The sequence below is a fragment of the Lissotriton helveticus genome, chromosome 6, assembly GCF_964261635.1.
Source record: "Lissotriton helveticus chromosome 6, aLisHel1.1, whole genome shotgun sequence".
Lineage (NCBI taxonomy): Eukaryota > Metazoa > Chordata > Amphibia > Caudata > Salamandridae > Lissotriton > Lissotriton helveticus.
The window spans coordinates 1,643,316,751-1,643,343,491 of record NC_136067.1 but is presented as its reverse complement, the minus strand read 5'-3'; the positions used below and the strand labels follow the sequence as shown (position 1 = coordinate 1,643,343,491).

Below are 26,741 nucleotides of genomic sequence, written 5' to 3'. Positions count from 1 at the left end.
GACGATCTGGAAATGGCTTCTACCCAGGAACCTCACGAGCACTGCAACACACCTTCCAGGTTTCCAAAATGCTCAAGATGACTCCTGCAAGAAAACTATGAGTGGGTCTTAAACAACGACGTTGTCCAAAACATCTTTCAACGGTGGGGAACTCCGGCCATCAACTTGTTCGCCACCTCAGAAAACAAACAATGCAAAAGCTTTGCCTCGAGGTACTTCCAGCCAGGGATGCTGGGAATGCAGTATGAATCAATTGGTTCGGCTAATTTCTCTACTCTTTGTTATGTTATGTTATGTTAAATTAAACTTATTAAGCGCACGTACGCCCGTAGGCTTCATGGCGCTGTGGAAAACTGGCAAAACATAACATGTAACAGAAAGAAACGAGGTTGACTAAGGATAAGCTTGCTTAAAGAGCCAAGTTTTAAAAGCCTGTCTAAAGGCTAACAGATCTTCATGAAGCCTTAGCGTCAGTGGCAGAGAATTCCACAGGGAGGAGGCCAAGAAGTGGAAAGATCCGCCTCCCTGGCGTTGTTTTCTGATCCGAGGTACCACTAACAAGTTCTTTTGACCTGAGCGGAGAGCGCGAGAGGGGGTGTAACTGACAAGCAGGCTGCTAATGAATCTAGGACCCTTACCTTGTAGAGCCCTGAAGATAATGCATCCCGCTTTGAATGCTGCTCTCTGCGCTACTGGCAGCCAGTGGAGACTGGCTAGCCCCGGTCTGATGGATTGCCACTTAGGAATCTTACAGATCAACCTGGCCGCTTGGTTCTGGACCAGTTGAAGTCTCTTGAGCTGCCCCGCTGGAAGACCCAGATACAAACTATTGGAATAGTCCAAACGGGACAGCACAAGAGCAATGATGACCTGAGTCAGAGCAGGGTGGGTTAAAAGGTGGGCGATCTTCTTAATCTTGCGAAGTTGGAAGAAACTTGCAGATACCACAGTCCCTACCTGACTTTTGAGCGAGAGATCTTGGTTGAAAGTGATTCCTAGACTTTTAACTGTTTGGGACTTAGCTGGGGGGTTTCCCATTTCTGGAGGCCAAAAGTGTGGCCCCCAGTACAGTTCACTCTTCCCAGGCAAAATCAATTCAGTTTTGCCTGGGTTGAGTCTCAAGTGATTTAGGCCCATCCATCTCTGAATGTGGACCATGGCCTCCCGAAATTCGGTGGCCGCACCAGGGGAGTCCAGACAGAAGATCAGTTGCAGATCATCTGCATAATTAAAAATTAAGGCTCTAAACTTTTTTAATGAAAATAACAGGGGTCGTAAGTACAAATTAAATAAAAGTGGGGACAGGGACGAGCCCTGAGGGACTCCACAATCGTTTTTGATTTTGGGGGCTGATTTCCCCTGATCTCAACATTCCTCATCAAGTTATTCCAATCGAAAATCAAGATGATCCTCATAGCTCCAGAGTGGACACTTTAATGGTGGTTCACGGACCTCCTTCACCGGTCCGTCCATCCACATCTCAAGCTGCCATGCAGACCAGACCTGCTAATGAAGTTCGAAGGCAAGATGGTGAACCCAAATCTTTCCTCTTTGAATTTGGCAACATGGCTCCTGAGCTAATGCAGTAAGGATACTTGAATCTGCCACAAGTCTGCTTGGACCTCCTGAAAGAGGCTAACCAGCCTTCAACATGTTTCGCATATGCCTTCAAATGGAAGAAATTTTGCATATGGTGTTCCTCTGAGAACGTGAACCCTAAGTCTTGCCAGGCAGGTATAATTCTTCCGTACGTACTTTATTTGGCAAAATCTGGCTTGCAATTCTCTACAATAAAGGCTCACCTGGCAGCTCTTACTGCCTACAGAAAATGTCCTTCACAAACCTCTTTTTTTCAAAATCTCCATAATCAAGGATTTCCTAGAAGGGTTAAAGAAGATTTTCCCTGCCGTTAGGCATCCTTCTCCTCCTGGTAGCTTAACATAGTACTTTCACGTTTTATGCAGGACCCCTTTGAGCCTATCCACAAAGCCTCCCTGCAACACCTTTCATGGAAGACAGCTTTCCTTGTAGCAGTAACATCGGCTTGCAGGGTTATCGAGATCCAAGCACTTTATTCTCACAAACCATACAGTCTTCCACTCTAGCAAAGTGGTCATGAGAATTCACCTGAAATTCCTCCCCAAAGTTGATTCGGACTTTCACGTCAATCAAACCATCTCTTTACCAGCATTCGTTCAGAATCCCTCTACTCCAGCTGAAAGAACTCTTTATTCCCTGGATGTAAGGAGAATTTTAGAATTCTGTTGCGATATGACAAGGGACATCCGCATATTGAACCAATTGTCTATCAACTGTGGTCTAGTCCGTATGGGTTTATTCGCTTCCAAGCAATCCATCTCCTGATGGATAGTTTCCTGAATCCTTTTGTGCTACCAAAAAGCTAACACCTAAAGCACACTCCACTAGAGGTAAAGCGGCTACTGCTGCTTTATTGAGTAATATCCCTAATCCAAATATATGCAAAGCAGTCACGTGGAGCTCTGTCCATACATTTACCAAACATTACTGCCTAGACTCTGATGCTAGAGCAGACGCTTAAGTAAGACTGGCCTCCTTCTTTGTTTAAATGGCTTCCTAGTTCATTCTCTGTTTTCTCCACCGTTCTTAGTGGGGATGGGCTTGCTACTCTATTTTGTGCTTATGGCTATAAATGAAAAACCCTTTTCAAGAGAGAGAATAGTTTCTTACCTGTAACTCCAGTTCTCCAGTATTAGGGGTGTCTTTCATAGATTCACATGCCTGAATCATTCCCCGTCGTCGGAGTGGGAGTCCCACGGTACATAAAAAAGCAATAAAATGCTATAAATATATAGTAATACCAATAGAAATGAACCAGGAAGTAAAACAGCCAATGGTACAGTAGGCAAAAACTTCCCATCTATGACTATCATAGTCATTTTGTATAGTCCAAACTAGAGCCAATCAGGCGCCAGCACCCACCAGAATGTTCTCCCCAGAGGCTCAGGCTCTCAGATTTTCTACCGCACGTCGTGTGAAGGGAGTCTCCCTGAGCTCTGCTCAGTTTTTCTAACTTCTAACTTCATCTGTGTCTTCTCTTCAGGATGTCTTCAAAGAAATCTCTCTTCAGAGCCTGTGACTGCTGTGGTAAGCCTCGGCTTTTTGAGAAGGATCCACACAAAAAGTGTATCTATTGTCTCTACCCAGACCACCAGGCCTCTGATTGTAAGATCTGCAGAACCATGCCTCAGAAGACTCTCAGAGATAGAGAGGGTTGTTTACTGCTGTGGTTGAAGAGGCTAAAGGATTCTTCTAATCCTGTTTCTGAAGTAGGCAGTGTCACCTCTGCTTCCACTTCAGCCTCCAGGAAGAGATCTGCGCCTGAGGAAATGTCATCTCCCAAGGCTAAACTGCCTAAAAAACAACCACCTGCTAAAGGACTGGATCAATCTTCCACTTCTCAGGCTGTCCCCACCTCCAGGGGCATGGAAGGCGTTTCTGCTTCCTCAAAGGGGAAAAAACTCAAGCGTCCCCTATCTTCTGACAGGATGTTACCACAGAATTCATCTCCGCCTCCTGTGAAGTCTTCTTCAGCTTCCTCGTCGACGAGAACGACGACTTCAGTGACATCTACGGTAACATTTTCATCTCCTAAACCTAGTATGGTTATGTCTTCGTCTACGGCATCTCCAACGATGGTTTTTGTTGCTGTGAGGCCTATTTCGTCGACGTCCGTCGTCGACGCCTCGTCGTCGACGCCTTTAAAGGCTTTACCGCCGACGAAAAAGACTCCGTCGACGAGCTCGTCGTCAGGCTCTACGCCGTCGACGAAAATAACACCGTCGACGAGGAGTGACTCGTCCACGAAGACGGTCCCGTCGACGAGGAGTGTCCCGTCGACGAAGGGTGTCCCGTCGACGAAGGGTGTCCCGTCGACGAAGGGTGTCCCGTCGACGAAGAGTGTCCCGTCGACGAAGAGTGTCCCGTCGACGAAGAGTGTCCCGTCGACGAAGAGTGTCCCGTCGACGAAGAGTGTCCCGTCGACGAAGAGTGTCCCGTCGACGATGAGTGTCCCGTCGACGATGAGTGTCCCGTCGACGACGGGTGTCCCGTCGACGACGAGTGTCCCGTCGACGAAAGGTCTCCCGTCGACGACGAGTGTCCCGTCGACGACTATTCCGTTGCCGAAAAGTGTCCCGTCGACGAGAGGTGATCCGTCGACGACAAATCCATCGGAAGTTAACCCTCCGACGACGCCGCAGTTATCCTCATGCACGGCACTACAGGTGTGGTCTCCGTCGACGGTGTTTTTAACACCACGCCAAGCAGCAGAACAACTGCGCAACACTGTAATGAGGCTTTCACCCCTGCGTGTTTCACCTCACAAGGTGTCCTCTGAAGTCCCAGACCAACTACTGGATTCTGACAGTGACAATGAGATGGTCCAGAATACTTTTGGACAAGCCACTAGTCCATCGGAGTTACATATTAAACTTCAAGATGATGAATATGAGGATCCTCACTCTCCTGCTGAAGTATCGATGCCTGTCACTACCCCTGTTGCTCAAGTGCCTTTGGATTTAATATCCAACTTACAATTTATGCTGGACGATTACTATCGGAGGTTTCCACCTTCGGAATCGGCAGGTTCTGGACAAGCAACTCCAATTTCGGAACCGCCTCCACCCGTGCTCCCATTGGTGTGCCCACCTTCACACCCACAACCTGCTCACGAAGAGGACCCGCAATCCTCGGAAGATGACGACCAACGGGAAGAAGGAGAAGTGGATGATTTATCGGAGTGGGAGGACTATCAGGTCCAATCTCCTTCAACATCTCCTCAGACTGCGTCGGCCTCCCCTCCTGTTGATGTAGCAAATTTCCACTTGCTGATGGAGCGTGCAACCGCACGTTTTCATATGAAAATGGAGCATACTCAACAAGAATGTTTCCTTTACGATTTTAAAGATCAGCCCAGACGACAAATTAGGACAATACCCATTGTGGAATTCATCTGGAAGGAAGGTGTTAAGGTGATGTCAACGCCGGCTTCCATTCCTCCAGTCTTACCAAGAATTGATAAGAAATATAAAGCTCCAGACAAGACGCCTGCCTGTCTCATTGGACAAGCAAAACTTGACTCGGTAATTGTCCAGGCGGCTCAGAAAAGGGCCAGAAATCCGTCCTCTGCAGTTACGGCGCCGCCGGATAGAGATGGCAGACGCCTAGACTCAATTGGAAAACGAGTTTCCACCATGGCTGCAACGACTGTCCGTGCTGCCAACGCATTAGCCATCTTAGGTCGTTACGACCGTCAAATGTGGTCTGACATCTCACCATTTATCGATTTACTCCCTGAGCCATCCAAGGCAGAGGCACTCCAGATTCTCAATGAAGGTCAAAGGACCTCTGAAGAGATAATTGATTCAGCTGTTGATGTGGCATCTACAGGTTTTCGCCAATTAGCAGGGGCTGCGGTTCTCCGTAGACAGTGGTGGTTACGTTCCACTGCCTTCAGACAGGAAGTACAAAACCGAGTTCTAGACATGCCATTTGATGGCGAATATTTATTCGGCCCCAAGGTAGAGGAGGCCTTACAGACTATCAAGAAGGATACCGAAACGGCCAAATCCTTAGGCACTCTACAATTTCACAAGCCGCCCTTTCGAGGAGCGAGAGGACGAGGAACGTCCTTCAATAGAGGTGGATACCAGCAACAACATCAACAATCCTCATACCGTCAGGGTAACCAGCGCTACCAAAATCAGCGCTACCAGTCTTATGGACAGAAAAGATCTCAATACACCCCAAACAGGGGTAAGGCTACCTACCGCGGCAAGGACAAGCGACAATGATATTTTTCACCTGCCACCACCGTCTTTCCACCCTCTCAAAAGACTTGGCGGAAGAATCTCCAAATTTTACTCCAATTGGCAGTCGATAACAACGGACAAATGGGTCCTGGATATTGTCGCCAGGGGCCATGCCCTAGAATTCGAACAATTTCCCCCAAATGTACCGCCAAAGGGCCCGCCTCCAGCTCACCTGAAGGAGCTGCTTACCCAAATCAAAATGATGATACAAAAAGGAGCTATCGAGAGCGTTCCTCAGAAGATGAGAGGACTAGGATTTTACTCCAGGTTCTTCCTGATCAGAAAGAAGAACGGGGAGTGGCGCCCGATCCTCGATCTTCGTGCATTAAACAAATATCTAAGGAAATTGACGTTCCGGGTGCTCTCTCTTCAAGAAATTTTGCATCTTCTAACAGCAGGAGATTGCATGGTCACCCTAGACCTCCAAGATGCATATTTCCACATCCCCATCCTACCTCGCCACAGGAAATTCCTTCGCTTCAGGGTGGCTGGCAGGGACTACCAATTCAAAGTCCTTCCTTTTGAACTACGGTCAGCTCCAAGAGTTTTTACGAAGGTTTTAGCTCCAGTAGCTGCGCACCTCCGGCTGGAGGGAATACAAATATTCCCATATCTGGACGATTGCCTTATAAAGGCCAATTCTCATGGCACCGTTCAACGTCACCTTCACCAGTGTCTCCACCTGTTTCAGTCTCTAGGCCTGACAATAAATTTCTCCAAATCCCAAATGCAATCGTCTCAAAGAATAGCATTCTTAGGAGCAATGTTGGACACTCACAAATGCAAAGCTTTCGTCTCCAAGGAGAGACAAATGAAGATAAGTCGGCTAGCACAAGATCTCATGCAAAGAAAGTCAGTTTCTGTCCGACTATACAAATCCTTTCTGGGGATGGCATCGGCTTGTATTCCATTACTTCCAAATTGCCGGCTTCAAATGAGGCCGCTGCAGGAGGAACTAGCCCTGCAGTGGCAACAGGTTTCAGGCACTTTCGAGGACCTCATTCAAATCACACCACTCATGAAGGAGTCTCTTCTGTGGTGGACACAGAGGTGTCATCTCAGTCAGGGTCATGCGTTCCTTCAAGAACCACCAAGTCTCACCATCACTACAGATGCATCCCTCGAGGGCTGGGGGGCTCATCTGCAAGGCCTCACGATCAGTGGCAAATGGACTGTGCAACAGAAACTGTGGCACATCAATCGTTTGGAACTGAGAGCCATTTTTCTTGCCCTCAAGGCGTTTTGTGCCATCATTCAGAACACCAATGTGTTGATAAGAACAGACAACACAACAAGTATGCACTACGTCAACAAACAGGGAGGAACTCGATCTCTTCTCCTGTCTCAAGAGGCGCAGGAATTATGGACATGGGCTCTTCACCACAATGTACAGTTGCATGCGGTGCATGTTCCGGGAACGGAAAACGTCCTTGCGGATGCACTCAGCAGGACAACAATCACCAACCACGAATGGGAGCTTCACCAGAACACAGTGGATCACATCTTTCATCAGTGGGGTTGGCCAGACCTGGACCTATTTGCGACAAGTACCAACAGCAAATGCCTGAGCTTCGCCAGCTGGCACCCCCACAAGAATTCTCTGGGGAATGCATTCTCCCTCGATTGGTCCCTGAGGTTTGCGTACGCTTTCCCACCGATTCCGTTAGTCCCCAAGGTTCTGCGGAAGATGAGGAAGGAACCTTGCCGACTGATCCTGATCGCGCCCAGATGGCCGCGCCAGTATTGGTTTACGGAGCTCCTCCTACTATCAGAGAGCAAACCAATTCAGTTACATCCAATCCCGAACTTGCTCAGTGTTCAGGAAGGTCAAGTCTTCCATCCGGACCCAGCATCGCTGAGATTAGCGGCTTGGCTCCTGAACACCATGAGTTTGCACACTTGAACATCCCAGCAGACTGTAAAGAGGTATTGGCCAAAGCTAGAGCACCCGCAACCATCAAGACTTACAGTCTCAAATGGAAACGCTTCTGTATCTGGTGCCGTTCAGCAGGTGTTCACCCCTTTTTGGCAAAGCCTGAGGAAATTCTTCCTTTTTTCTTGCAGTTGGCACGAACAGGTCTGTCCCATGCTACTTTGAAGGTATTTCTGGCTGCAATATCCAGATATCGACAGGATGGGTCCAATTCTCTGTATTCATCAAGAATTATCCAACAGTTCTTTAAAGGCCTCTTTAGAATGTTCCCTCCAGTACGTTGTCCACCTCCTTTGTGGCATCTGAATGTGGTCCTGGGTCAACTCATGCGTCACCCATTTGAGCCCATCCATCGTGCTGACTTGAAGTATCTTTCGTGGAAGGTATCACTGCTTTTAGCCTTAACATCCGCCAAGAGAGTTAGTGATATCCAAGCTTTCACTGTTCATCATCCTTTCCTCCAATTCACTAGCGATTCTGTCATACTTCGCACAAATCCCAAATACATTCCTAAAGTACCTTCGGATTTTCATCTGAACGAACCTGTTGTTCTTAAATCATTTTTTCCAGACCCGCAAACTCCTGCGGAAAGAGCTTTACACTCGCCTGACATTAGAAGATGTCTTAAATTCTATCTACAAAGAACTTCTGCTGTACGCACCTCTGACCAGTTGTTCATTACCTACGGTGCGATTCGTAAAGGGCAGGCAGTATCAAAACAGACTATTGCAAGATGGATATCTGCTGCCATTGCCTTTTGCCATGCACAGGCTGGGAGACCTTTACCATCTGCGCCCAGAGCGCACTCTACAAGAGCAGTCTCCTCATCTACGGCCTTATTCGCTGGAGTCCCACTTCAGCAGATCTGCAAGGCGGCGACTTGGGCGAGTCGTCATACCTTTACCAGACATTACTGTCTAGAGTCCATCAGCGAGGCTGATACTTCTGTGGGTCGAGCTGTTCTACGGAATCTGTTTCATTAAGGTGAGCCTCTGTTTCCCACCTCCTTGTTTTCTGCTGTCAGACGCTTCTTATGTTATGTTTTCACATATTTTCTTGATTGCATTATGTTATGCTTTATATGATATGTGTTTATTCGCTTTGCATTGTTATTTGCATTACTAGCTGACAAGCTGGGTGTTATGAGCGTCTGTTCAGCAAAGATATGTACTGCTAGCTACTCTGATTCAGGCATGTGAATCTTTGAAAGACACCCCTAATACTGGAGAAGAACAATAGTTACTTACCTGTAATCTGTGGTTCTCCAGTATTGGTGTCTTTCATAGATTCACATGCAACCCGCCCACCTCCCCTCAGAGGCTTTCTAGGCTATTATGGTTTACCTTCACTCCTTGCGAGAAAATCTGAGAGCCTGAGCCTCTGGGGAGAACATTCTGGTGGGTGCTGGCGCCTGATTGGCTGTAGTTTGGACTATACAAAATGACTATGATAGTCATAGATGGGAAGTTTTTGCCTACTGTACCATTGGCTGTTTTACTTCCTGGTTCATTTCTATTGGTATTACTATATATTTATAGCATTTTATTGCTTTTTTATGTACCGTGGGACTCCCACTCCGACGACGGGGAATGATTCAGGCATGTGAATCTATGAAAGACACCAATACTGGAGAACCACAGATTACAGGTAAGTAACTATTGTTCTTCTCTCATAGGGAAATTTCCATTATAGTCATAATCAATCCTCCCTCCTCCCTGGTGGAGTGGACAGAGGTAACCAAGGGACCTAAATGTCATTACGCTTCACCTCAAAAAGAACTGAGGCAACTGCCACCTGCTTAGCATGATGAGATACTGGTGGTCCCCCGGTTCTTAAAGGCACAGCCTCTATTTATTTTTTATTTCTTTATTAACATTTTCCTTAATGCAACATTAATACAATTAACATTTGCAGGTGTTGGAGGCAAATTCTTGATAACATTTACATATAGAGGCATTGATATTTGCGACAGCGATACATGAGTCCGTTTTTCACTCCTCAACTCCCCCACGTCTCTGTTCCCCCCACCCCCTACATCCTTTTATGCTATGATTATGGGTGGCCAATTGCGAAACTTTCAGCTCGAGGCCATAGTATTGTATCCACGGACTCCATATTTTCAGGAACTTTTTTGGGCAACCCCTTGCCGCATATGTGGTCTTTTCTCCTGTCATATACATATCCGTCCCCCTCTTCCATTCATCCAACGTAGGTCACTGCGTCGACCCCCACTATAGCGCCAAATCTCTCTTGGCAACCACCAGGCCGAGGTTAGTTAGTAGTAGCTTTGACTTTGTGAGGTCTACGTCTGTATGAATGCCCAATAGCACAAATATGGGGTCTCTAGGTGGAGTATCGCCCAACACAGCCTCCAGGTGAGTCAGTACCTTCGCCCAATAGGGTTGTACCTCCCGACACTCCCATTTTGTATGGAAATATACTCCAGATTCCTCGTTGCATCTGAGGCAATTAGGGGCTTCTGCCTTCCCCGTTCTGTGTAAACAAGATCTGTCGTAATAAGCCCTATGCAGGTATTGAATTGAATAAGTCGAAGCCTCGACTTAATGGCCACTTCCTGTGGATGCATCAGTCTAGATCTTCTAGGACCCCTAGCTCCGTTTCCCACGTAACCCTAAGTTTTAGGAGTGTACCTGGCTGATTATTTATTATAGTTTGATACGTCCATTAGACTGCTTTTTCTGCTATCTTGCCCATGAGGAGTCTACCCTCTCATTGGGCATACTCTGGGAGCTTCTTCATATCTATACGTTGCGCCTCCCACGCATGGGCCAACCGCAGATATTTATATTGCGTCTGTTGCAAGTCGTATTCCTTCTGGAGGGGGGGAAAGGTGACAAGTTTGTTGTGATCTAGTATGTCTTTGATTCGGGAGATACCCAGCAGATCCCATTTTTTAAACCCAGCTCTATTTCTGGCACATGTTTTTCTGCTTTATTTATGTCCACCCATTTTTGAGTCCCATTTATTAATATCTGGTTGTATTCTTATTGTAGGATTTGTAGATTCTCAAGTCTACTGAGCCTTTTGATTTCCGAAACCCGCACAGCCTCTATTTTTAACTCTTATAATAACTGCCTATGGAGATACTCTGTCTTACTTTTCTTCATCAATATGCTCTATCGAAAAAAGGGTTTGTGAAAGAGATTTATGCTGTTATAATAAAATATCATGGAATTATACATATATATAATTCTTCTGGCCCATTTGTTTTAATACAAGATGAAGAATTGGGCCGTTTTAGCCTTATCCTATAGGCTCCATAATATTTTTCTTAAGTGACTGCATGCCTACCTGAGAAAGGCAAAGTTCAACACTTAAAAAGATATATTGTGAAAACGTGCTCTGGGGGTCATTGCACGTGGGCAGGACTATCCAGTGCTTATGACTGTAATGAAAATGTCCCTACGAGAGAACTGGAGTCACAGTTAAGAATCTATTCCTTTTCTATTGCGCTTTTCCACTTCTGTGCTACACTTGAATTTTGTTGGTTTGGACTTCGGTCGTCCGCCCTTCAGGGTGCCGCCTGTCTCGGGCCTTTCTTTCCTTGTGTCACTGCCTGCATCGAAGATGTGCGTCTAATGGAACGTACAGTTTCTATTCTGCCTGTGTTGCCACACAAAATATCTGCACATGGCGCAAAGCATTCTGGTGTTGTTGGCAGCTAATCTACCCTTGAGGAAGCCAGTCTTAGTGGGGGGTAAGGAGTTGATGCATAATAGTCTTCAATCTAAATGCCTTAAATCACTGTTTATTAGGAATTTGGTCCTAACGTTCTTAACATCTAAGTGATCCTTCCTTTCATTTGGGGCAACTACAATGGGTGGCGCTAGTTGCACACTACCTTATTGAACCCCGAATGTGTGAACTGGTGAAAGAGTGATTCCAGCGGTTCCATGATCATGTAAGTGATTAATTTATGAAAAAGAATTCTGGTAAAGCCATTAGGGCCTGGTGCCTTCCCAATCTTAACACTACATAGCACCTTTACAATCTCAACCCTCTGAAAGGGTGCCTTAAATAGCACACATTCTTCATGCTCAGTAGGTTGATAATATCTTGGTAGTTCGAGCAGTCTACAGGGGTAATAAACTCATTAGAATTGTAAAGGTTAGGGTAGATGTCCGAAATGATTTCAGAATACCATGTGTCTCTAGCTCAGCTCCTGATCGCTTACATGAGAGATTTGCCTTTGGTATATATTAGGTAGTTAGCTAATAATTTCGCAGCTCTATTTCTGGCACATGTTTTTCTGCTTTATTTATGTCCACCCATTTTTGAGTCCCATTTATTAATATCTGGTTGTATTCTTATTGTAGGATTTGTAGATTCTCAAGTCTACTGAGCCTTTTGATTTCCAAAGCCTCCTGTCTACATTTTATCTCGGACTCTTAATAGGGCGGGTTGTTTGTTCAAACTTGTATTTTTGATTGCCATCAGGCTTATCATTACTTCCCTGATATGGCTTTCAGGGCATTCCAACTTACCATAGAAGAGAGTTTACAGATGCATTGTTTTCTACGTATTGAGTGATTGCCTCATGAATCTTGTTTTTAAAGTCTTCATGAAGGTTATTATTCAGCCTCTGTTGTTGGGGCGGTGGTGTTGGGTCACCTATCTCTAGTTCCATTGTGACGCATGCATTATCTGAAAGCACAATCTTCTCGATCTTCGGGTTTGTGGCCAAGTAAAGCAGATTTTCCCACCATTAGGTAGTCAATTCTAGAGAAATAGTGATGCAAGTTGGAGTAAAGCAAGAAATCCACTGGGGGATTTACAGCCTCCAGATAACAATCACTTTGTTCTTCTCACAGAATTGTTTTCTTTTGGGTATGAAATTTGCTACCTAGGAATTTAGTGAGTGATAGTCTGGCTAGAGGTCTGTGCAGGGGCAGATTAAAGTCACTCCCCAGGACCACTTCCTGCTACCAGGCAAATCAAGCCCATTCTTCTCCATCTCCTACCAGAATTCTACTGAGTTGTCCGTAGGGGCGTTCATGTTTATGATGTAAATTATTTTTCATTCTTTTTGGCTTTGGATGTAAGCCTCCTACCCAGGTTGTCGTGCGAATTGGACACTATGATAATTCTGGATTTTTGGGAGTTGATAATGAGTACATAATTTCTCTTGTGTAAAGCTGGAGAGCAGATGGTCTCTGCAATCCAATAGGTATGAAACTTAGAATGTTCTTGTGAGTCAAGACGTGGTTCCTGTAATCTCAAAATCCTCTCTGTCTATTGCAGTAATTTGCAATCTTCCTTCTTTTAGTGGGGTGATTCATGTTTTTGGCATTAGGTGAGAGAATCTTAAGTGTTTTTCTGTCATTTTGATGATTCACCTAGTGTAGTGAACAAAATTATAGGGAAATCCAAACCAGTGAAAACTCTCAACTCACCCACTGAGGTGCCTCATCGTGTGAGAGCAGTCATGTAAGAGGGGTTGTGTCCTACGCATGTGTCACAGTTATATCGCACCCCTAAGAGTGTTTTTGCAAGTACCTGTATTGTGCTAATGGCTAATAGGGCCGTAACTGGTGCAAAGCTTGAGGTGGACTCACAACTATAGGAAACGGGAAGAAGGGAGGGAAAGACTGGTAGGAGAGTGCTGTGGGAAAAATGAAAAGAGCAACCGTAACACAGTACAAATTCAAAGGAAAAACGCCCCATAATCAAAACCCATTTCAGAACCCATTCCTGAAATGGGGCAATCCAACACCTCCCCACACATAGTTATATTTGAATGCAAGATGCCACAAACAGGCACACTGGATGCATGTGTCTCCACCACTTATTCCAGGACAGTTCAAAAGAAACAAACCAACAATATAAATGAGATATCATATTAAATGAGAAATACCAAGGGTGGAGTGAACGGGAACCCTAGTACAAGTAATAACCCCCTAAAATGTTTGTGGAAAGCGTATGTACTGCCAACTGCAGTTGCCCTAGCCATCAGCATTGTGGAGGGCACGAGGTGCAAGGAGAGGACTATAAAGGACAAGGTGTTGCATCCTTGGTTGGGGTAAATTGTAAACCGCAAGCGAAAAGTGTGTGACCCTTACAGACCTAATTTGATGGACAATGAGAGAATCTGGCCTGAGGGAGTTCAGGTCAACTTAGATGCCTATGAGAAGGCTGACCCCTAAACATGTTTGTGCGAACGATATAATCAGGAGTTGTGGAGGCTCCGTGGAGTGAATGTAAAAGGTTGTGACCATACAGATGAGGGGAAAAGGGTAAGAAATATTAACCCTCATCTCCTGTCTCAATGCATAAATAGGTGAATTTAACCCCTCCAAACAAGGTAATGTGATTACCAACAAAGCACACTATACTAATGAGGAACCACTAGTTACATGCCCCCTGCCTCACAACGTAGAGCAGAATTATGGTAGGCAATCTAACACAGCTGGTGGGAACAAAAAGCCGCAGACTGCAGGTTACCATCTCCAGTTGGGTTAAAGTAGACATATATGTTTGTAAGTCAGCTGGCTCAGACAGGATCATTTGTTTCCCTTTGTGAATTGTCTGGAGTTTAGCTGAGCCAGTAAATGAGAAGGAAATAGGTATGTCTAGCAGAGATTACTGTAACACCAAGAGCATTTTCTGCTGGCTGACCATTTCTTGCTCGATTAAAATGCTGGCGCCATTCCATTGTATGTGCTGCACCTCCCTCATGTGAGATAGCATATGTGGGAAAGTGCCTCTTTTGACTTGGTTAGCCCCCACGTTTTGCCTGGAACATGATGTGATTTCGAATGAAAGTGCACTGGGTCCCTGCAAACTAGGGTCCCAGTGCCAGATATCTTTCCTAAAACTGTACCACAATTGTCACAACTTCAGAAACCCCTGTAAGTCCCTCTTAAATGGTACCCCTGGTACCCAGGGCATTGGGACTGAAGAGGGTCCACTAGGGCTGCAGCACAAATAGTGCCACCTTCGGGACCCCTCGCCAAGACCATGCAAACTGCCATTGCAGGCTGCGTGACTTGGTGCAGAGAAAACTGAAAAGTTGCCATGGCACATCCTGTGTGCCATGCCCCCAGACACTACACGAGGTATCGGTAAGTCACCCCTACAGCAGGCCTTATTGCCCTAAGATTAGGAGGTGGGCCCACATTCAGCCTGCACCACCCATAAGGTGGGGCAGGTGACGTGGACCCATTTTTTCAGTGTCCTCCATCCTGTTTGTGAGGGAATAGACCAATTAGGGTCAGGGTTGTGCCCACTCCCCAAAAGAAGTGGTCACATAGAGGATGTAGACTCTCTAAATGTAGGTAGCCCATTGGCTACTACCTGTCTCCCCCTGTAAAGCCCTTAAATTTAGTATTTAGGTGGCACCCTGGGACCATGAACTTTAGATTCGACAGAGCTAAGAAGATAACAGACAAAGAAGAGCTGCTGACCCAAGAACAGAGTACCTGCTGCAGAATTGTGGCACGAAACGCTGCCTTCTGCCTCCACGGACTCGACAATAATGTTGTGCTGACATGTGCTGCTGCTGTGAGGCCTCCAAGAACACCAAAACACCTCCAGCCAATCGCCAGAGAACTCCCTTGGAGTAGACAGCTCCCAAGTGTCAGATTTGTACCCCCAACAAGTGAGAGGACACCAGGACTTACCTGAGCCGTGTCGTAGCAATACCTGAGGTGCCAGACCACCTGTAGCTGACACTGAGACGAAGAGTCTAAACTGGACTCTAGCTAACCAGAAAGCTAGCACCCGCTGAGAGATGTCGAGACCCCTGAGACCTATTCCATGAGTGGCCCTGCTGCTACTCTAAACCCTAGAACCGACTGTACAATTGTATATGCATGTTTGCATTTTTCTCTTTAGACTTTCCTTGTGTGTAATTGCCCACTACAGTGAGTTATTTTCCGAACTTTGAAAATTCATACCTAAAAAATACTTACCCGCCAACGAAGTTCTTGGTCCTTAAAATGATATAAAAATCATGCTATTTTTGCAAAATTAGTCTCGGATTTATTCTGGAGTATGCGTCTCATTTATTGCCTCCATGAGCACAACAAATGCTTAGCACTTTTCTCTGATAAGCCTAACTGCTCGCCCACACTACCGCAAATAGAGCGTTAGTATTTTCTACTTTTGCCTCCGTATAACAATCTGGGTCTCCCTGGACTCTCTGCATTGTGTACTTCGTTTTAGTACACTATATAGAGAGCCAGCTTCCTACATCATGGACTCAGCATGTCGAACTTTTAAGGAAAATCATTGTCCTTGGGGCTTTCAGTGGGTTGGACATCTCATTTACAAGATTGCCTGAGGGGATTGTATGCGCCCTTTCTATCTTGAATTCCTTCTTGAAAGTGATGGGTAAAATGTTTGGTACCCAAGATTCCAGGAATTCTACACATGTATTGGTGTCTCATTCCACATACTTTTGGAGGCTGAAGATTCTGCGATTTCCTCTAAGATTTTGGTCCTCAAGTTCTGTTACCTCCTTGAACTGCACAATTATTTTGTGTGCAACCACACTGCAATGTTTCTTTGAAGACACGGTAGCATTCTCCAACAAGCTGAATCTATATTTGGCTGCCATGACCCTACCTGTCCTTTCTTAATACCAGAGTTTTTATGTTGTGTTATGTCAGTGTTAGTTTTAGTTTTTTTTAACACATTTTATTTAGTTATTTTGCAGTATAAAGGGCACAAGCCCTACAATGACCTGTTTGGGCATAAGGATAATATTTGCATCTGTAACCATTTTTATGATAATAAACAATACCTGCCGAACATGCCGGTAAAACAACAATACAAACATTATGCAGACAGTTTTGTTTTCAATCTCCATAATACAGCACATGATTAATCAGATTCAAAGTATACATCATAGCAGAGCAATAATACGACCAAATGATACAACACAGGGTGATGCACATCAGGGATCTGAGGGGGCCACTCATGGATGTTCCTCGGGTAGGGGGGGCAGGTCAATTCCACAATATGTCGCCCACCGTGTCCAGATCTTACGATGTTTCCCCGGGCAACCCCCGACCTCAAAGACAGCAATCTCGGCCCCCATACATTTATCTAATTCTTTCTTCCATTTGCCTATGGTCGGGGGAGATGACTCCTTCCATTCCTGCGCAATATCCCTTTTGGCGATAATAAGGGCAAGGAACAGCAGATACTGTTTATAACGATTCCCCCCAATGACATCGTGGAGTGTAGTAGGAACAGCCATGGGTCCAGTAGAAGCACCCACGCCAGCACTTCATTACGACATGACCGGACCCTGTTCAAAAAGGGCTGCAACGCTGTGCAGCTCCAAACTGTGTGTAGGAAGGACCCATCTTCTCTGCCGCATCTCAGACACGTAGGGGACTGAATGACCCCCTTTCACCATAGTCGCACCCTAGTGTAATATACTCTATGTAAATATTTGAACAGGATGAGCCGGTATCGTGTGGAAACTGCCGCTCCCCTCGGGCTGGCAGTCGCTTCAGCCCAATTGTCATCTGTTGATTCTGGAATGTCTGCCTGCCAGGCAAGTCGGGTCTTGTCGAGGGTGGTGGGTGTGTGTATCGTCAGTGTTTGATATATTTGTCTGATTTTGTGTGTAATAAGGTCCCCCATTAGCAGGCGGCCCTCCAAGGGCTGGAACTCGGAGACTGCCTCTAAATTTCGGATCTGGGGGGTGAGTGCGTGACGGAGCTGTAAAAATTTGTAAAATTGTGACTTATGGAGGCCGAAGTCCATTTGTAGTTGTTGGAATGAGTTTAGGGGAGTGCCCCATAATACGTCTCCAAGGGTCGAGAGCCCCACCAGGTCCCATCCCCAGAACCCGCCCAATACGGTTGCTGATTGAAGGTGTGTACCGTGCCACAGGGGAGTTTGTTGAGTGAGTTTCCCTTTCCACCCCATTTGTCTGGTCTTGGCCCCCACAGCTGTATGGCTACTCTGCCTGCCGATGGTAAATGTTCTAGACGTGTGGAGCTATACAATAAGTAGAGAAGAGGGGCTTGTTACATTGCAGCATGCTCAATTGCATATGCCGGATCTGTAGGGGAGTTATACCACCATTCGTTGATTACAAGGATGTGAGACGCAACATAGTAGGAGTAGATATCAGCTGCCGCTATCCCCCCACAGTACGTGGACTGTGCACAAGTTCGGAGTGCCACCCGAACAGCTCCACCGCCCCAGAGGAAATTGTTTTGTATGGCATTCACTTGCGCAAACCATGCGCGAGGGAGAGGATAAGGAAAATGTTGAAGGCGGTATAGGGTGGGAGGCAGAGAAACCATCTTAAAGATGGCCGAGCGCCCGTAGAGGGAGGGGGAGAGCGTAGTCGTTTCATTCCCAAGGCTAGTTAACAATGGGGTGATATTGTGTGCCCAGGAATCCTTGGGGCATGGGGAGATGTAGATCCCTAAATATTTGAACCTGTAGCCCGGGAGAGCTGCGCGGCTCATGATTCGCAACCCTGTTGTCCACACACTGGGAATAAGATGGATTTAGCGGGATTGGCGTGGAGGCCCGTGGTGCCTCCAAATGCCCTAAGAATTTCCAATATATGGGATCCAGGGTACCATGGGTCTGTCATTAAAAAAGAGGACATCGTCGGCGTATCATGCTATATGATCCGACTTCGATCGGGACCAATCAAACCTCCTGAGCACTGCGTCACTTCTGACCCAGGCCGCCAGAGGCTCGACCGCGAACAGCAAAGCAGACAAAGGGCAGCCCTGTCAGGTACCCCTCTGGATCGGGAAAGAGTGTGAGCGCTGTCCCGCAATCCGAACTGATGCCGTCAAGTCTGTATATAACAGACGTATGTATGTCAAGAAGTGGGGTCCAAAATTGATCGCCTCGAGCAGCTGAAAAAGATAGACCCATCTCAGCGAGTCAAAGGCTTTATCGATATCGGCTAGCAGCAGGTAGGGGCAGCAGCAATGGCGTTATGGACTCGTCTAATATTGTGTCTAGTGGCTCTCTGAGGCATAAAGCCGGACTGGTCAGGGTGGATCAGGTCCGTGACACACCCCGAAGGCAATCCGCCAGGACTTTCCCTTGCAGTTTGGGTTCAAAATTAATAAGGGAGATTGGGCGGTAGGAAGAGGGGTCTTCTCGAGGTTGACCAGGCTTGAGAAAGAGCACAATCTCTGCGTGTCGCCAGTCCTTTGGCAGACTTGCTAAGTCTGTGGCTTCCGCAATGGTCGCCAATAAATGGCGCCCCAGAAGGTGAATGTGTAATCGGAGGAATTCCATGGAAAACCCGTTGGGACCCGGGCACGACCAGGGTGCAGTGCACAACTCGTCTAATGTGATTGGGGTCTCTAGTTGTTCACGGACAGAGTCGGGGAGCCGACGAGGCAGAATGTCCACTAGGAATTCCGCAATGAGTTCGGCAGAGATCTGCTCTTTCCGAGCATATAAGGATGCGAAGTGCCTTGCAAACTCTCCAGCAACACCCTCCGGTGTCGTGTATAAGGACCCATCTGGACCCCGAATAATGGGCGTAACAGCCGGGGTACTATCTGCTTGGCACAGTCTGTGGAGAATTTTACTGGATTTATCACCCCACTGATATATCTGATGTTGTGACGTCTCTCAGATCTCCTTGGCTTCATTCAATAGATATTAACGCAGCTCCTGTTGTGCGAGAATCAGATTACGGCGAAGGATGGGGGTAGGATTGGAGCGGAGTTGGGAAGATAGGGTCACCTAATGCGCTTCTAGGGTCTCAAGCTGCTCTCGGCGCGCACGTTTCTCTTTAGTGCGATAGCTGATTTCAGAGCCGCGGACGGTCGGTTTGAGGGCTTCCCAGGTTAGTTTTAGTGTCTTTTGCCAAATTATAGAGTGCCTCCAACCATTGCAGGATACCAGTAGTGACTAGTGTCTTCGCTTAGTTACCGGTGGGGGGTAGCGGGAGTGGGAGGGAGACTACTACAACAAAATACAAATAGAAATAATTTATAAATAACTTACCTGCCCGTCTTGCCGCACCACTGCATCACCGCTCTTCTCCTTCTCATCCGCGCCAGCACAGATTCCCAGAATTCCCTGCAGCCAATCCTGATGCAGCTGTTATTCACGAGAGCAGCGCCAGGCTTGTCCTGAGCGCGATCGATTTGCACTCTCAGGGAGACAGGGAACCTGCGACTGCTCTTTTCAACCCAGCAATGCAGCTGGGGTTGGAGAGAGCGTCAGTGCGTATGATGCTTTTGTTGGCCTGAGGTGGTGCACTGAATAACATTAGTCATCACTCTCCCTTTGTGACTGCCCCTCAACGATGGCCACGTCCCCAAGACTCGCCCGGCAGAGAAAAATAAAATGATAATAAACCTAGTTTTTGTCATTTTATTTTTAAATGTTTGCAGCTGCTGGCGAGTTGGCAACTCTCCCTCCATAGCAGAGTTGCCGCTGCAGGTTAAGGTCCATATTTGCATCAGATTCTGATTTTGGCATAACTGGTGAGCATTTCCAGGTCTGTTTTGGACTCTTTGCTATCTCTTAAATCTGTGCACTCTTTATTCCTTGATTCAGCCTTTGTCACTCATCAGGAATAATCGAGAAAGACTGCGAGCCTGGTAGTATTTGAGACGAGGGGTATTATGGCTTGTAAGGTGCAGTGTGTCACCAATTATATTCTTATTTATGTCCCCACACCCCCAGCTAAATACATGTGTATTTGAGCCCCAGTGTAGGCAGATCGTTATGTTGAATTTATCTCAAGTGGACATTGCCCACCATCAAACAGATTATATATTTTGGTGCAGTGAGGTACACTTCAGCACGCCACGAAGCAGGTAAGGAGAGAATAGTAAATTGCACACCGAGATGTAGGGCCATGCTTCAGTAAGTTTAGAGCCATTGAAATCGTAGTCCCTCCAAATGGTAAACACACAAGGGGTAGCAGTCGCACATTGTGTGAACCTACACTCCTCCTAACTGCAGTAGGGAAGAGCTCTGTGCAGGTTCTCCCACATAGGGTATTCGTCTTACAGTGGGCTCTATGGGCAAGCGCGCCTAGCTGCACAGTTCCAAACTCACGGGAGAAGTTTAAAACCCTTGCACCCCACTGCATAACTTGTGCCACTTCCCATTCTCCCCATACCTTCTGAGCCATTGCTCCCCAACATAGTCTCGCCACCCACTACTTCGGATGGCAAATCACTTGAGGGTGCAATTCTGGGACCTTCAATGTTTCATTTTAGAGGCAGCTCCAGGTTTCCTGGGCTCGTTGCAGGTCTTTGACAGAGCCAGCAGCCGTCTTGAAATGCGTAGATCTTCAAGACAGGGAAAAATTAGGTCAGAACCCTGACGTTATCAGTTCAAGATTGGCCAACAGTTTTACTGCATTTGTCACGAAAAAAGCACAGTTATGAGCAAATCGAGCGCGAAGCAAATTACAAAATTAACCTATACTAGGGCTTCATATACCTCTTTTAGAGCTAGCCAAGAAACTCTAAATGTGTTAAGTAACTATTGGCATTTTCTCTTGTTGCCATTCAGCCTCAGATGAAGCCCCACGTGTATTCATAACTATCTGGCTTCACTGAGGATTTGCATTTGCAGGGAAGTTTCCACGTCTAATAGTTCTCTGAGACATCTGGCTTCTAAAAGACCTTTCCCAGTCATCCTAAGTCTTGCTTCAACCCTACAACTTCTGTTGAGAATCCTGGAGCAATTATAGGCAAGATTGTGCATTCTCCCTGCCAAAGACACAATTCAAGCACTTTTATATTAATCTTTAAAGTTGAAGGCCAGCCTGACTGTTATTCGAAAGATACAAAACTGTCTTGGGGCTTATGTTCTCATGCAAACTAATTATTCTCCTATGCAAACTAAAATGTACATACTATAAGGATCACTGGTCCGTGCCTGACTATGAAGAAATCCTCCAAACAGCTTGAATGAGAGAATTGCTCATATAGTTGATAAGGAAGATTAACCTTAGCAAAGTAATGTTATTAAATAGTGGACAAATAGATCATGGCTGTGGCAGATATTTATTTACATTCTTGTGTAGCCACACAAGCTGCTGCTGCGCAAAACATCTCTGGAGGGTAAATGGAAGACACCTCCATGACACTGTTCTAAAATTGAAAATGGTGAGCATTTTTCTGAATTTCTTCTTATCTCAGGTGAAAAGCAAGAATTGACCAAGAACGACTACGTCACCATGATGTTTTGCATCTTGAGGCAAGAGGGCATGAAATATATTGGTAGGCAAAGGGAAGCAGAAACAATTGGAGATTTACTGCCAGACACAGGATTGCTTTGACATTAGTTGCCTCCGGGAAGTAAATATTTGGAAAGACCATCAATTTACTGACTAAGCAAGAAGACTACCACTTATTTTTTCAAACCATCTTTAGTGCCATTTTTATTTACAAAAATATACATTGGCATATAACAATGTGTATTCTGCTTCTTGACCCGTATTCCAAATCTTGTGTAACTCTTACAGTACAACGTCTGCGTGCCTGCCTAATCTAGTTCCAGAATGCGTAGCTTGTAAAAGCAGGAGCTGTTACCTTAAAGTCCTGCTGTAGTACGTATATCTGTAACAAATTCTATCTTACGGCATGTGCCCAGTTATGTAATATACCGCCACCTGTGCAGAATTGGAGGCAGACCGTGCAAGGATTAGGTGTGGTGCTTTTTAGATCACTTAAGGGGGAGGAGTGAGATGTTAAATTAAGGGAACCACCTACAAGTCATGTATTTTTTCACATTCCTTATCATGTAGGACATTATTGAGGTCCAACTCCCATTTGTCTTTCAGGCGTCCCACGGGGACCCCTGCTCTAGTGGGGCTCTGTATTTCCTGGGAATTATCTTCTTTCCATTGCCCATCGCGTTTTGGATATCATTGTGTGATGGGGGCTCAGTACTGATGCCTCTCTAAATCTTGTGGGCTGCTGCCAGTAAGGTTCTGCGTCTGCAGATCTGACGACCCCTGGGCAATCCAGACTCCTCTGCCAGTGTCTGGAAGGTGGCCAATGCATGAGAAGACTCCCAAGCACGGGCCCTTCATCAAATTGCTCTCTCCAGCGTCTTTCAGCTGTAGGGTACAACATTAATTAGAATGAAACATTTAAAAGGGTCTCCAGACACCCTCAAAAAGGTAGTTCTCCCATTTCCCCCTCGTTTCCAATCTGAAGATTTTGAAATATCAAATGGTCTTCGTGGTTGAGACACAGATTGTTCTTGGACATGCAATAAATGTCACGTTAGTCCCTGGCACTTACTAAGCACACACCCGGCTTCTTTTCAGGAATATTTCTGAAATGCTTCACTACAGCTATGGCTCACTCAACCTAGCAGTTTTGCATTTACGTTCTTAGAATTTGGTGTTCTGAATCTACTCCAGAATTACGTGGACATTCTAGTCCATTCTACAACAGGTTCTACTTTCACTATTTAATATTACAGAAATAGAAATTGCATTTGGTATAATTTTGAGTGACAATAACACTATGGCCCCTGTTACAAGTATAGGGCGGAATTCTTAGAGGTACAATGACTGCTGTTACTGTATATATCTGAAGTTTCATAGAAAACACACCACCTCCCACAGGGCAAACCTGCTAAAATTTACTGGAGAAAAAATGTGGGCTTAATTCCGAAATGTGCAGATGTGTGCCGAATGCACCAATTCCATTTGTAATTCTAAATATTTTATGGACTACAAGAAATAGGACATATTTATGGCCCCCATTACATTCAATCGACTGCCCCTCCCAACCCCCCCAACCCTTCTCTCCGGGTAATGGTATTTGCCAGGTGCAGTAATTACCATTTAGGGGCACTCGTAAGCGGGTTCTATGTGACTAGTGCTACATATAAAGTTGAGCAACATTATTCAGTGCACATTTTGGTCTTCAACACTTAGCTACCACCTTCTGATATTGAGAGACATTGCACAACACACTTTTTTCCGACTTATAATGAGATTTCTTAAGAGGTTTATGCACAGATTTTCACTCCTTCTACCACAGGCCGCTGGCATGGGAAAATGAAAGTGGTTTCGACAAGCTTGTTTTCTTTTCTTTTTGGCTCTACGAATTTGGCAGAAAATCGGCACATCACTGGCAACTTTCGTAGTACAGAATATTTCTTCTTTGAGGGTTATTGACGTATACACACAAGGGTTCGCAATGTTATACAGAGTTTAAAAAAAACACTTTAGGGTAAGGCTGGAAGTGGTGTCCAGATTCCACATCAGTAAGGCCATTTCTTTGCTAGATGTTATCTTAGAAAGAAAGACACTCTGCTGAGACCTTTGCATACATTAGATGTTCTTTATTATTTGAGGAGTTTTCTATAGCGCTAACCAGACCCAAAGGTATTGGAGCACTTTAGAACAGTCGGCCTGCGAGCGACATACAATCTAGATAAAAGTAAACATATTAGCTCAAAGCGCTTTGAAAGTCTCAGTGCAATGTACCACATTGATGCAAGGAGGTCAGGTAGTATTCAAGTTGTGTGTTTGTTGACTTGCACCGAGCCTCCTTTGGGGAGGGGTGATAAGGGCAGTTCCTCTCGTGGAGAGGAGGAGGAGAAAGACTCAATGTCCCAATAGCAGATAGCAGCAGTGTGCTGGCTTGCGAGCTTCGACGGCAGCTATCGGTTCGGGAGGGAACGATTGAGGAAGAGGTCTTTGAGCTTTCTCTTGAATTTTATAAAGGAAGAGGTGGTCATGATATGTTAAAGAGGTAGTCCTGATATGTTAAAGATGTTAAGAGAGCTCCTCTGTATTTTATCGAATATACCTAATATCCTATTATTTCACAGCTGTTTTAAACGTATGGCACTGCAAATATAGGCAAGGATATTGTCAAAACCGGCCATAGCCAGGTGATTTGGAAACTGTACAAAGCCTCGCTACAGTAAAGATAACTGGCAATAACCCAAACGTGTTACAGCAGCTTCCATGAGAAGTTAAGGAAGTATTGATTGTATCTTATGTTAACCAGCACTTTGCCTTCCCAATCTGTGTGGACTGTTATGTGTTTACATGGTCAGGTTATGTGCAATATAGTGGTGGATGGGGTGAACTTACTAATGCTGCCCTGAAAAAAGATGGATGAAAATAAGTTCTTAAGAAAATCTAGTACAAATATATGCATGTTAACTTTCTTTACTGAGCACTTCTAGTGTGGCACTTGAAACTGATACAAAAGGGTGTGAATCTATACAATATAAAAGTGCTGGAGCGCTACAACTGCAAGCAACTTAATTGAACGTACCTTAATAAATTTCATACTAATACAATTTTTTCCTTCTGCTGTTCCACCTACTCTTTACACTTGTTGTCTCCTTAGGTCTATGGTGTGGAGGAAAAGCAAAATATTACAGTCTTGGTAACCACACAAGTGCCTTAGTGGGCAAGACCTGGAAACTGTGAAAGGTGGGGGGGGGGGCAGGAATGTGCCTGTGCTTACTTTATTTAAAGGAAAGTCATGTTTGTACTATAGGCTAGAGGATCATGCTAAAGACCAGGAATATAACATGTACTGTTACTAAGCCCTGATGGCATAACCTTTTGGATTGTTAGACTAATAAATGTTTAACCAAGTGGCTCAATCAGATCTGAACCTATGAGAAGGCAATAGAAACAGCCTTTTACTGAAGCACCCATGGACTCCTTTCCAGTTTCATTACTCTTATTTTCAGTTTGTTTTTTGATGTGATGATCACAATCATTAAATTATGCATGGTTATAGAAAAGTTACTGTCTTAAGAAATTATTTTGCAGAATTTAAATTTGAGTGCAAATTAATATAAACTTATTTAAAGCTAGATATACTTTTCGTTCTTGATTTAAAATTCCTTCTGTCTTACCAGTCTTTCTTTTGTGTTTTAGGTGATGTGGATGGGTCAGTTGAGGCCCTTCTGGATGTGATCGACAGTTATGATGCCAGTGATCAGTGTGAACTCGATCTAGTCCACTTCGGAGTCGGTGATATTAGTGAAAATGATATTGAGCTAGCAGATACATTTAAAGGTACTGTAGTGTAGTTCCTATTATCCCAATAGGCTCTGCGCATTGGAATAATACCTTCAATAGTATAGGCCTAGACCAGACGTTAACTAGGTCTTCTATTGTCGATATTAGACTTAAAGTTTTGGGTTTGCCAGCTAGCTCAGAGTTCACTAGAAACTTTCTCGAATAGGCAAGGAGGAGTTGAACCTCCCTGGATAGACAAGAAGGGATTTAGTTTCTGACAACCATAGAACATGACAACTTTGCTCTCCCCTAATCAAGAGTGTATCTCTAGAATCGTGTGAAAACAAAAGACAACTTATTTTACTCAGTCAGTACCTGCATTCTTAGTCTCACCAGATTGTAGAGAAAAGGATGAGACGGGCGTGTTCAATAAAAGATGGTATTTATTGATCAGTCTCTTTTCTCATACAAGAGAAATGGATCGATATTATCGCAATACTTATGGTTAAGTAAAGTGCATACAATAAAAGCAGAAGTATAAAATAATACTGTAAAAACATTTATATGGTTTCTAAGCCATATGCAGGTTTAAGATGGATAAAATAGTTATATACATATACATTTGACTAATCGTACTCAACTGGTGTTTCTAACTACGCCTACCCCGGTGTACCTGACCTAAGCCTAATACATGGGCGGGAATAGAAAGTAGCAGTTTAAGTTAAGTTTGTTTTGCCAAGTGACTGACTCAAGAATTCTCTGCGAGGGGTTATTCAGTTCTGTACCTGGAATTTAGGATGAATGAGGGATGGTATCTCTCGTCTCTGGTCTCGATATTCCAGGCTGCCTGCGAGGGCTACCCGGAAGCGCCGGAGCTGGATTTCTCGGCAGGAGAAAGCAGCGTCTCGTTCTCAGCGCGTCAGGAAGGCGGGGCTGCGCCAGCGGGGTCTGCTCTGCTCTGGGCTTCGGCAAGTCTGGCTGCTCCGATCTCGTCACCACCGCGTGTGTTTGCTTA

At 45.3% G+C, this 26,741-nt stretch overlaps 1 protein-coding gene across 3 annotated transcripts in view; it reads left to right on the top strand.

The window, feature by feature from the left end:
* Positions 1 to 26,741, top strand: part of MTIF2 (mitochondrial translational initiation factor 2) — a 348,454-nt gene that overhangs the window by 242,302 nt on the left and 79,411 nt on the right. For all 3 annotated transcript variants that reach the window (XM_078649490.1, XM_078649492.1, XM_078649491.1), the window contains exon 11: positions 25,643 to 25,783. In XM_078649490.1, the coding sequence (XP_078505616.1) occupies positions 25,643 to 25,783 (141 nt within the window). The remainder of the gene's footprint in view (positions 1 to 25,642; positions 25,784 to 26,741) is intronic.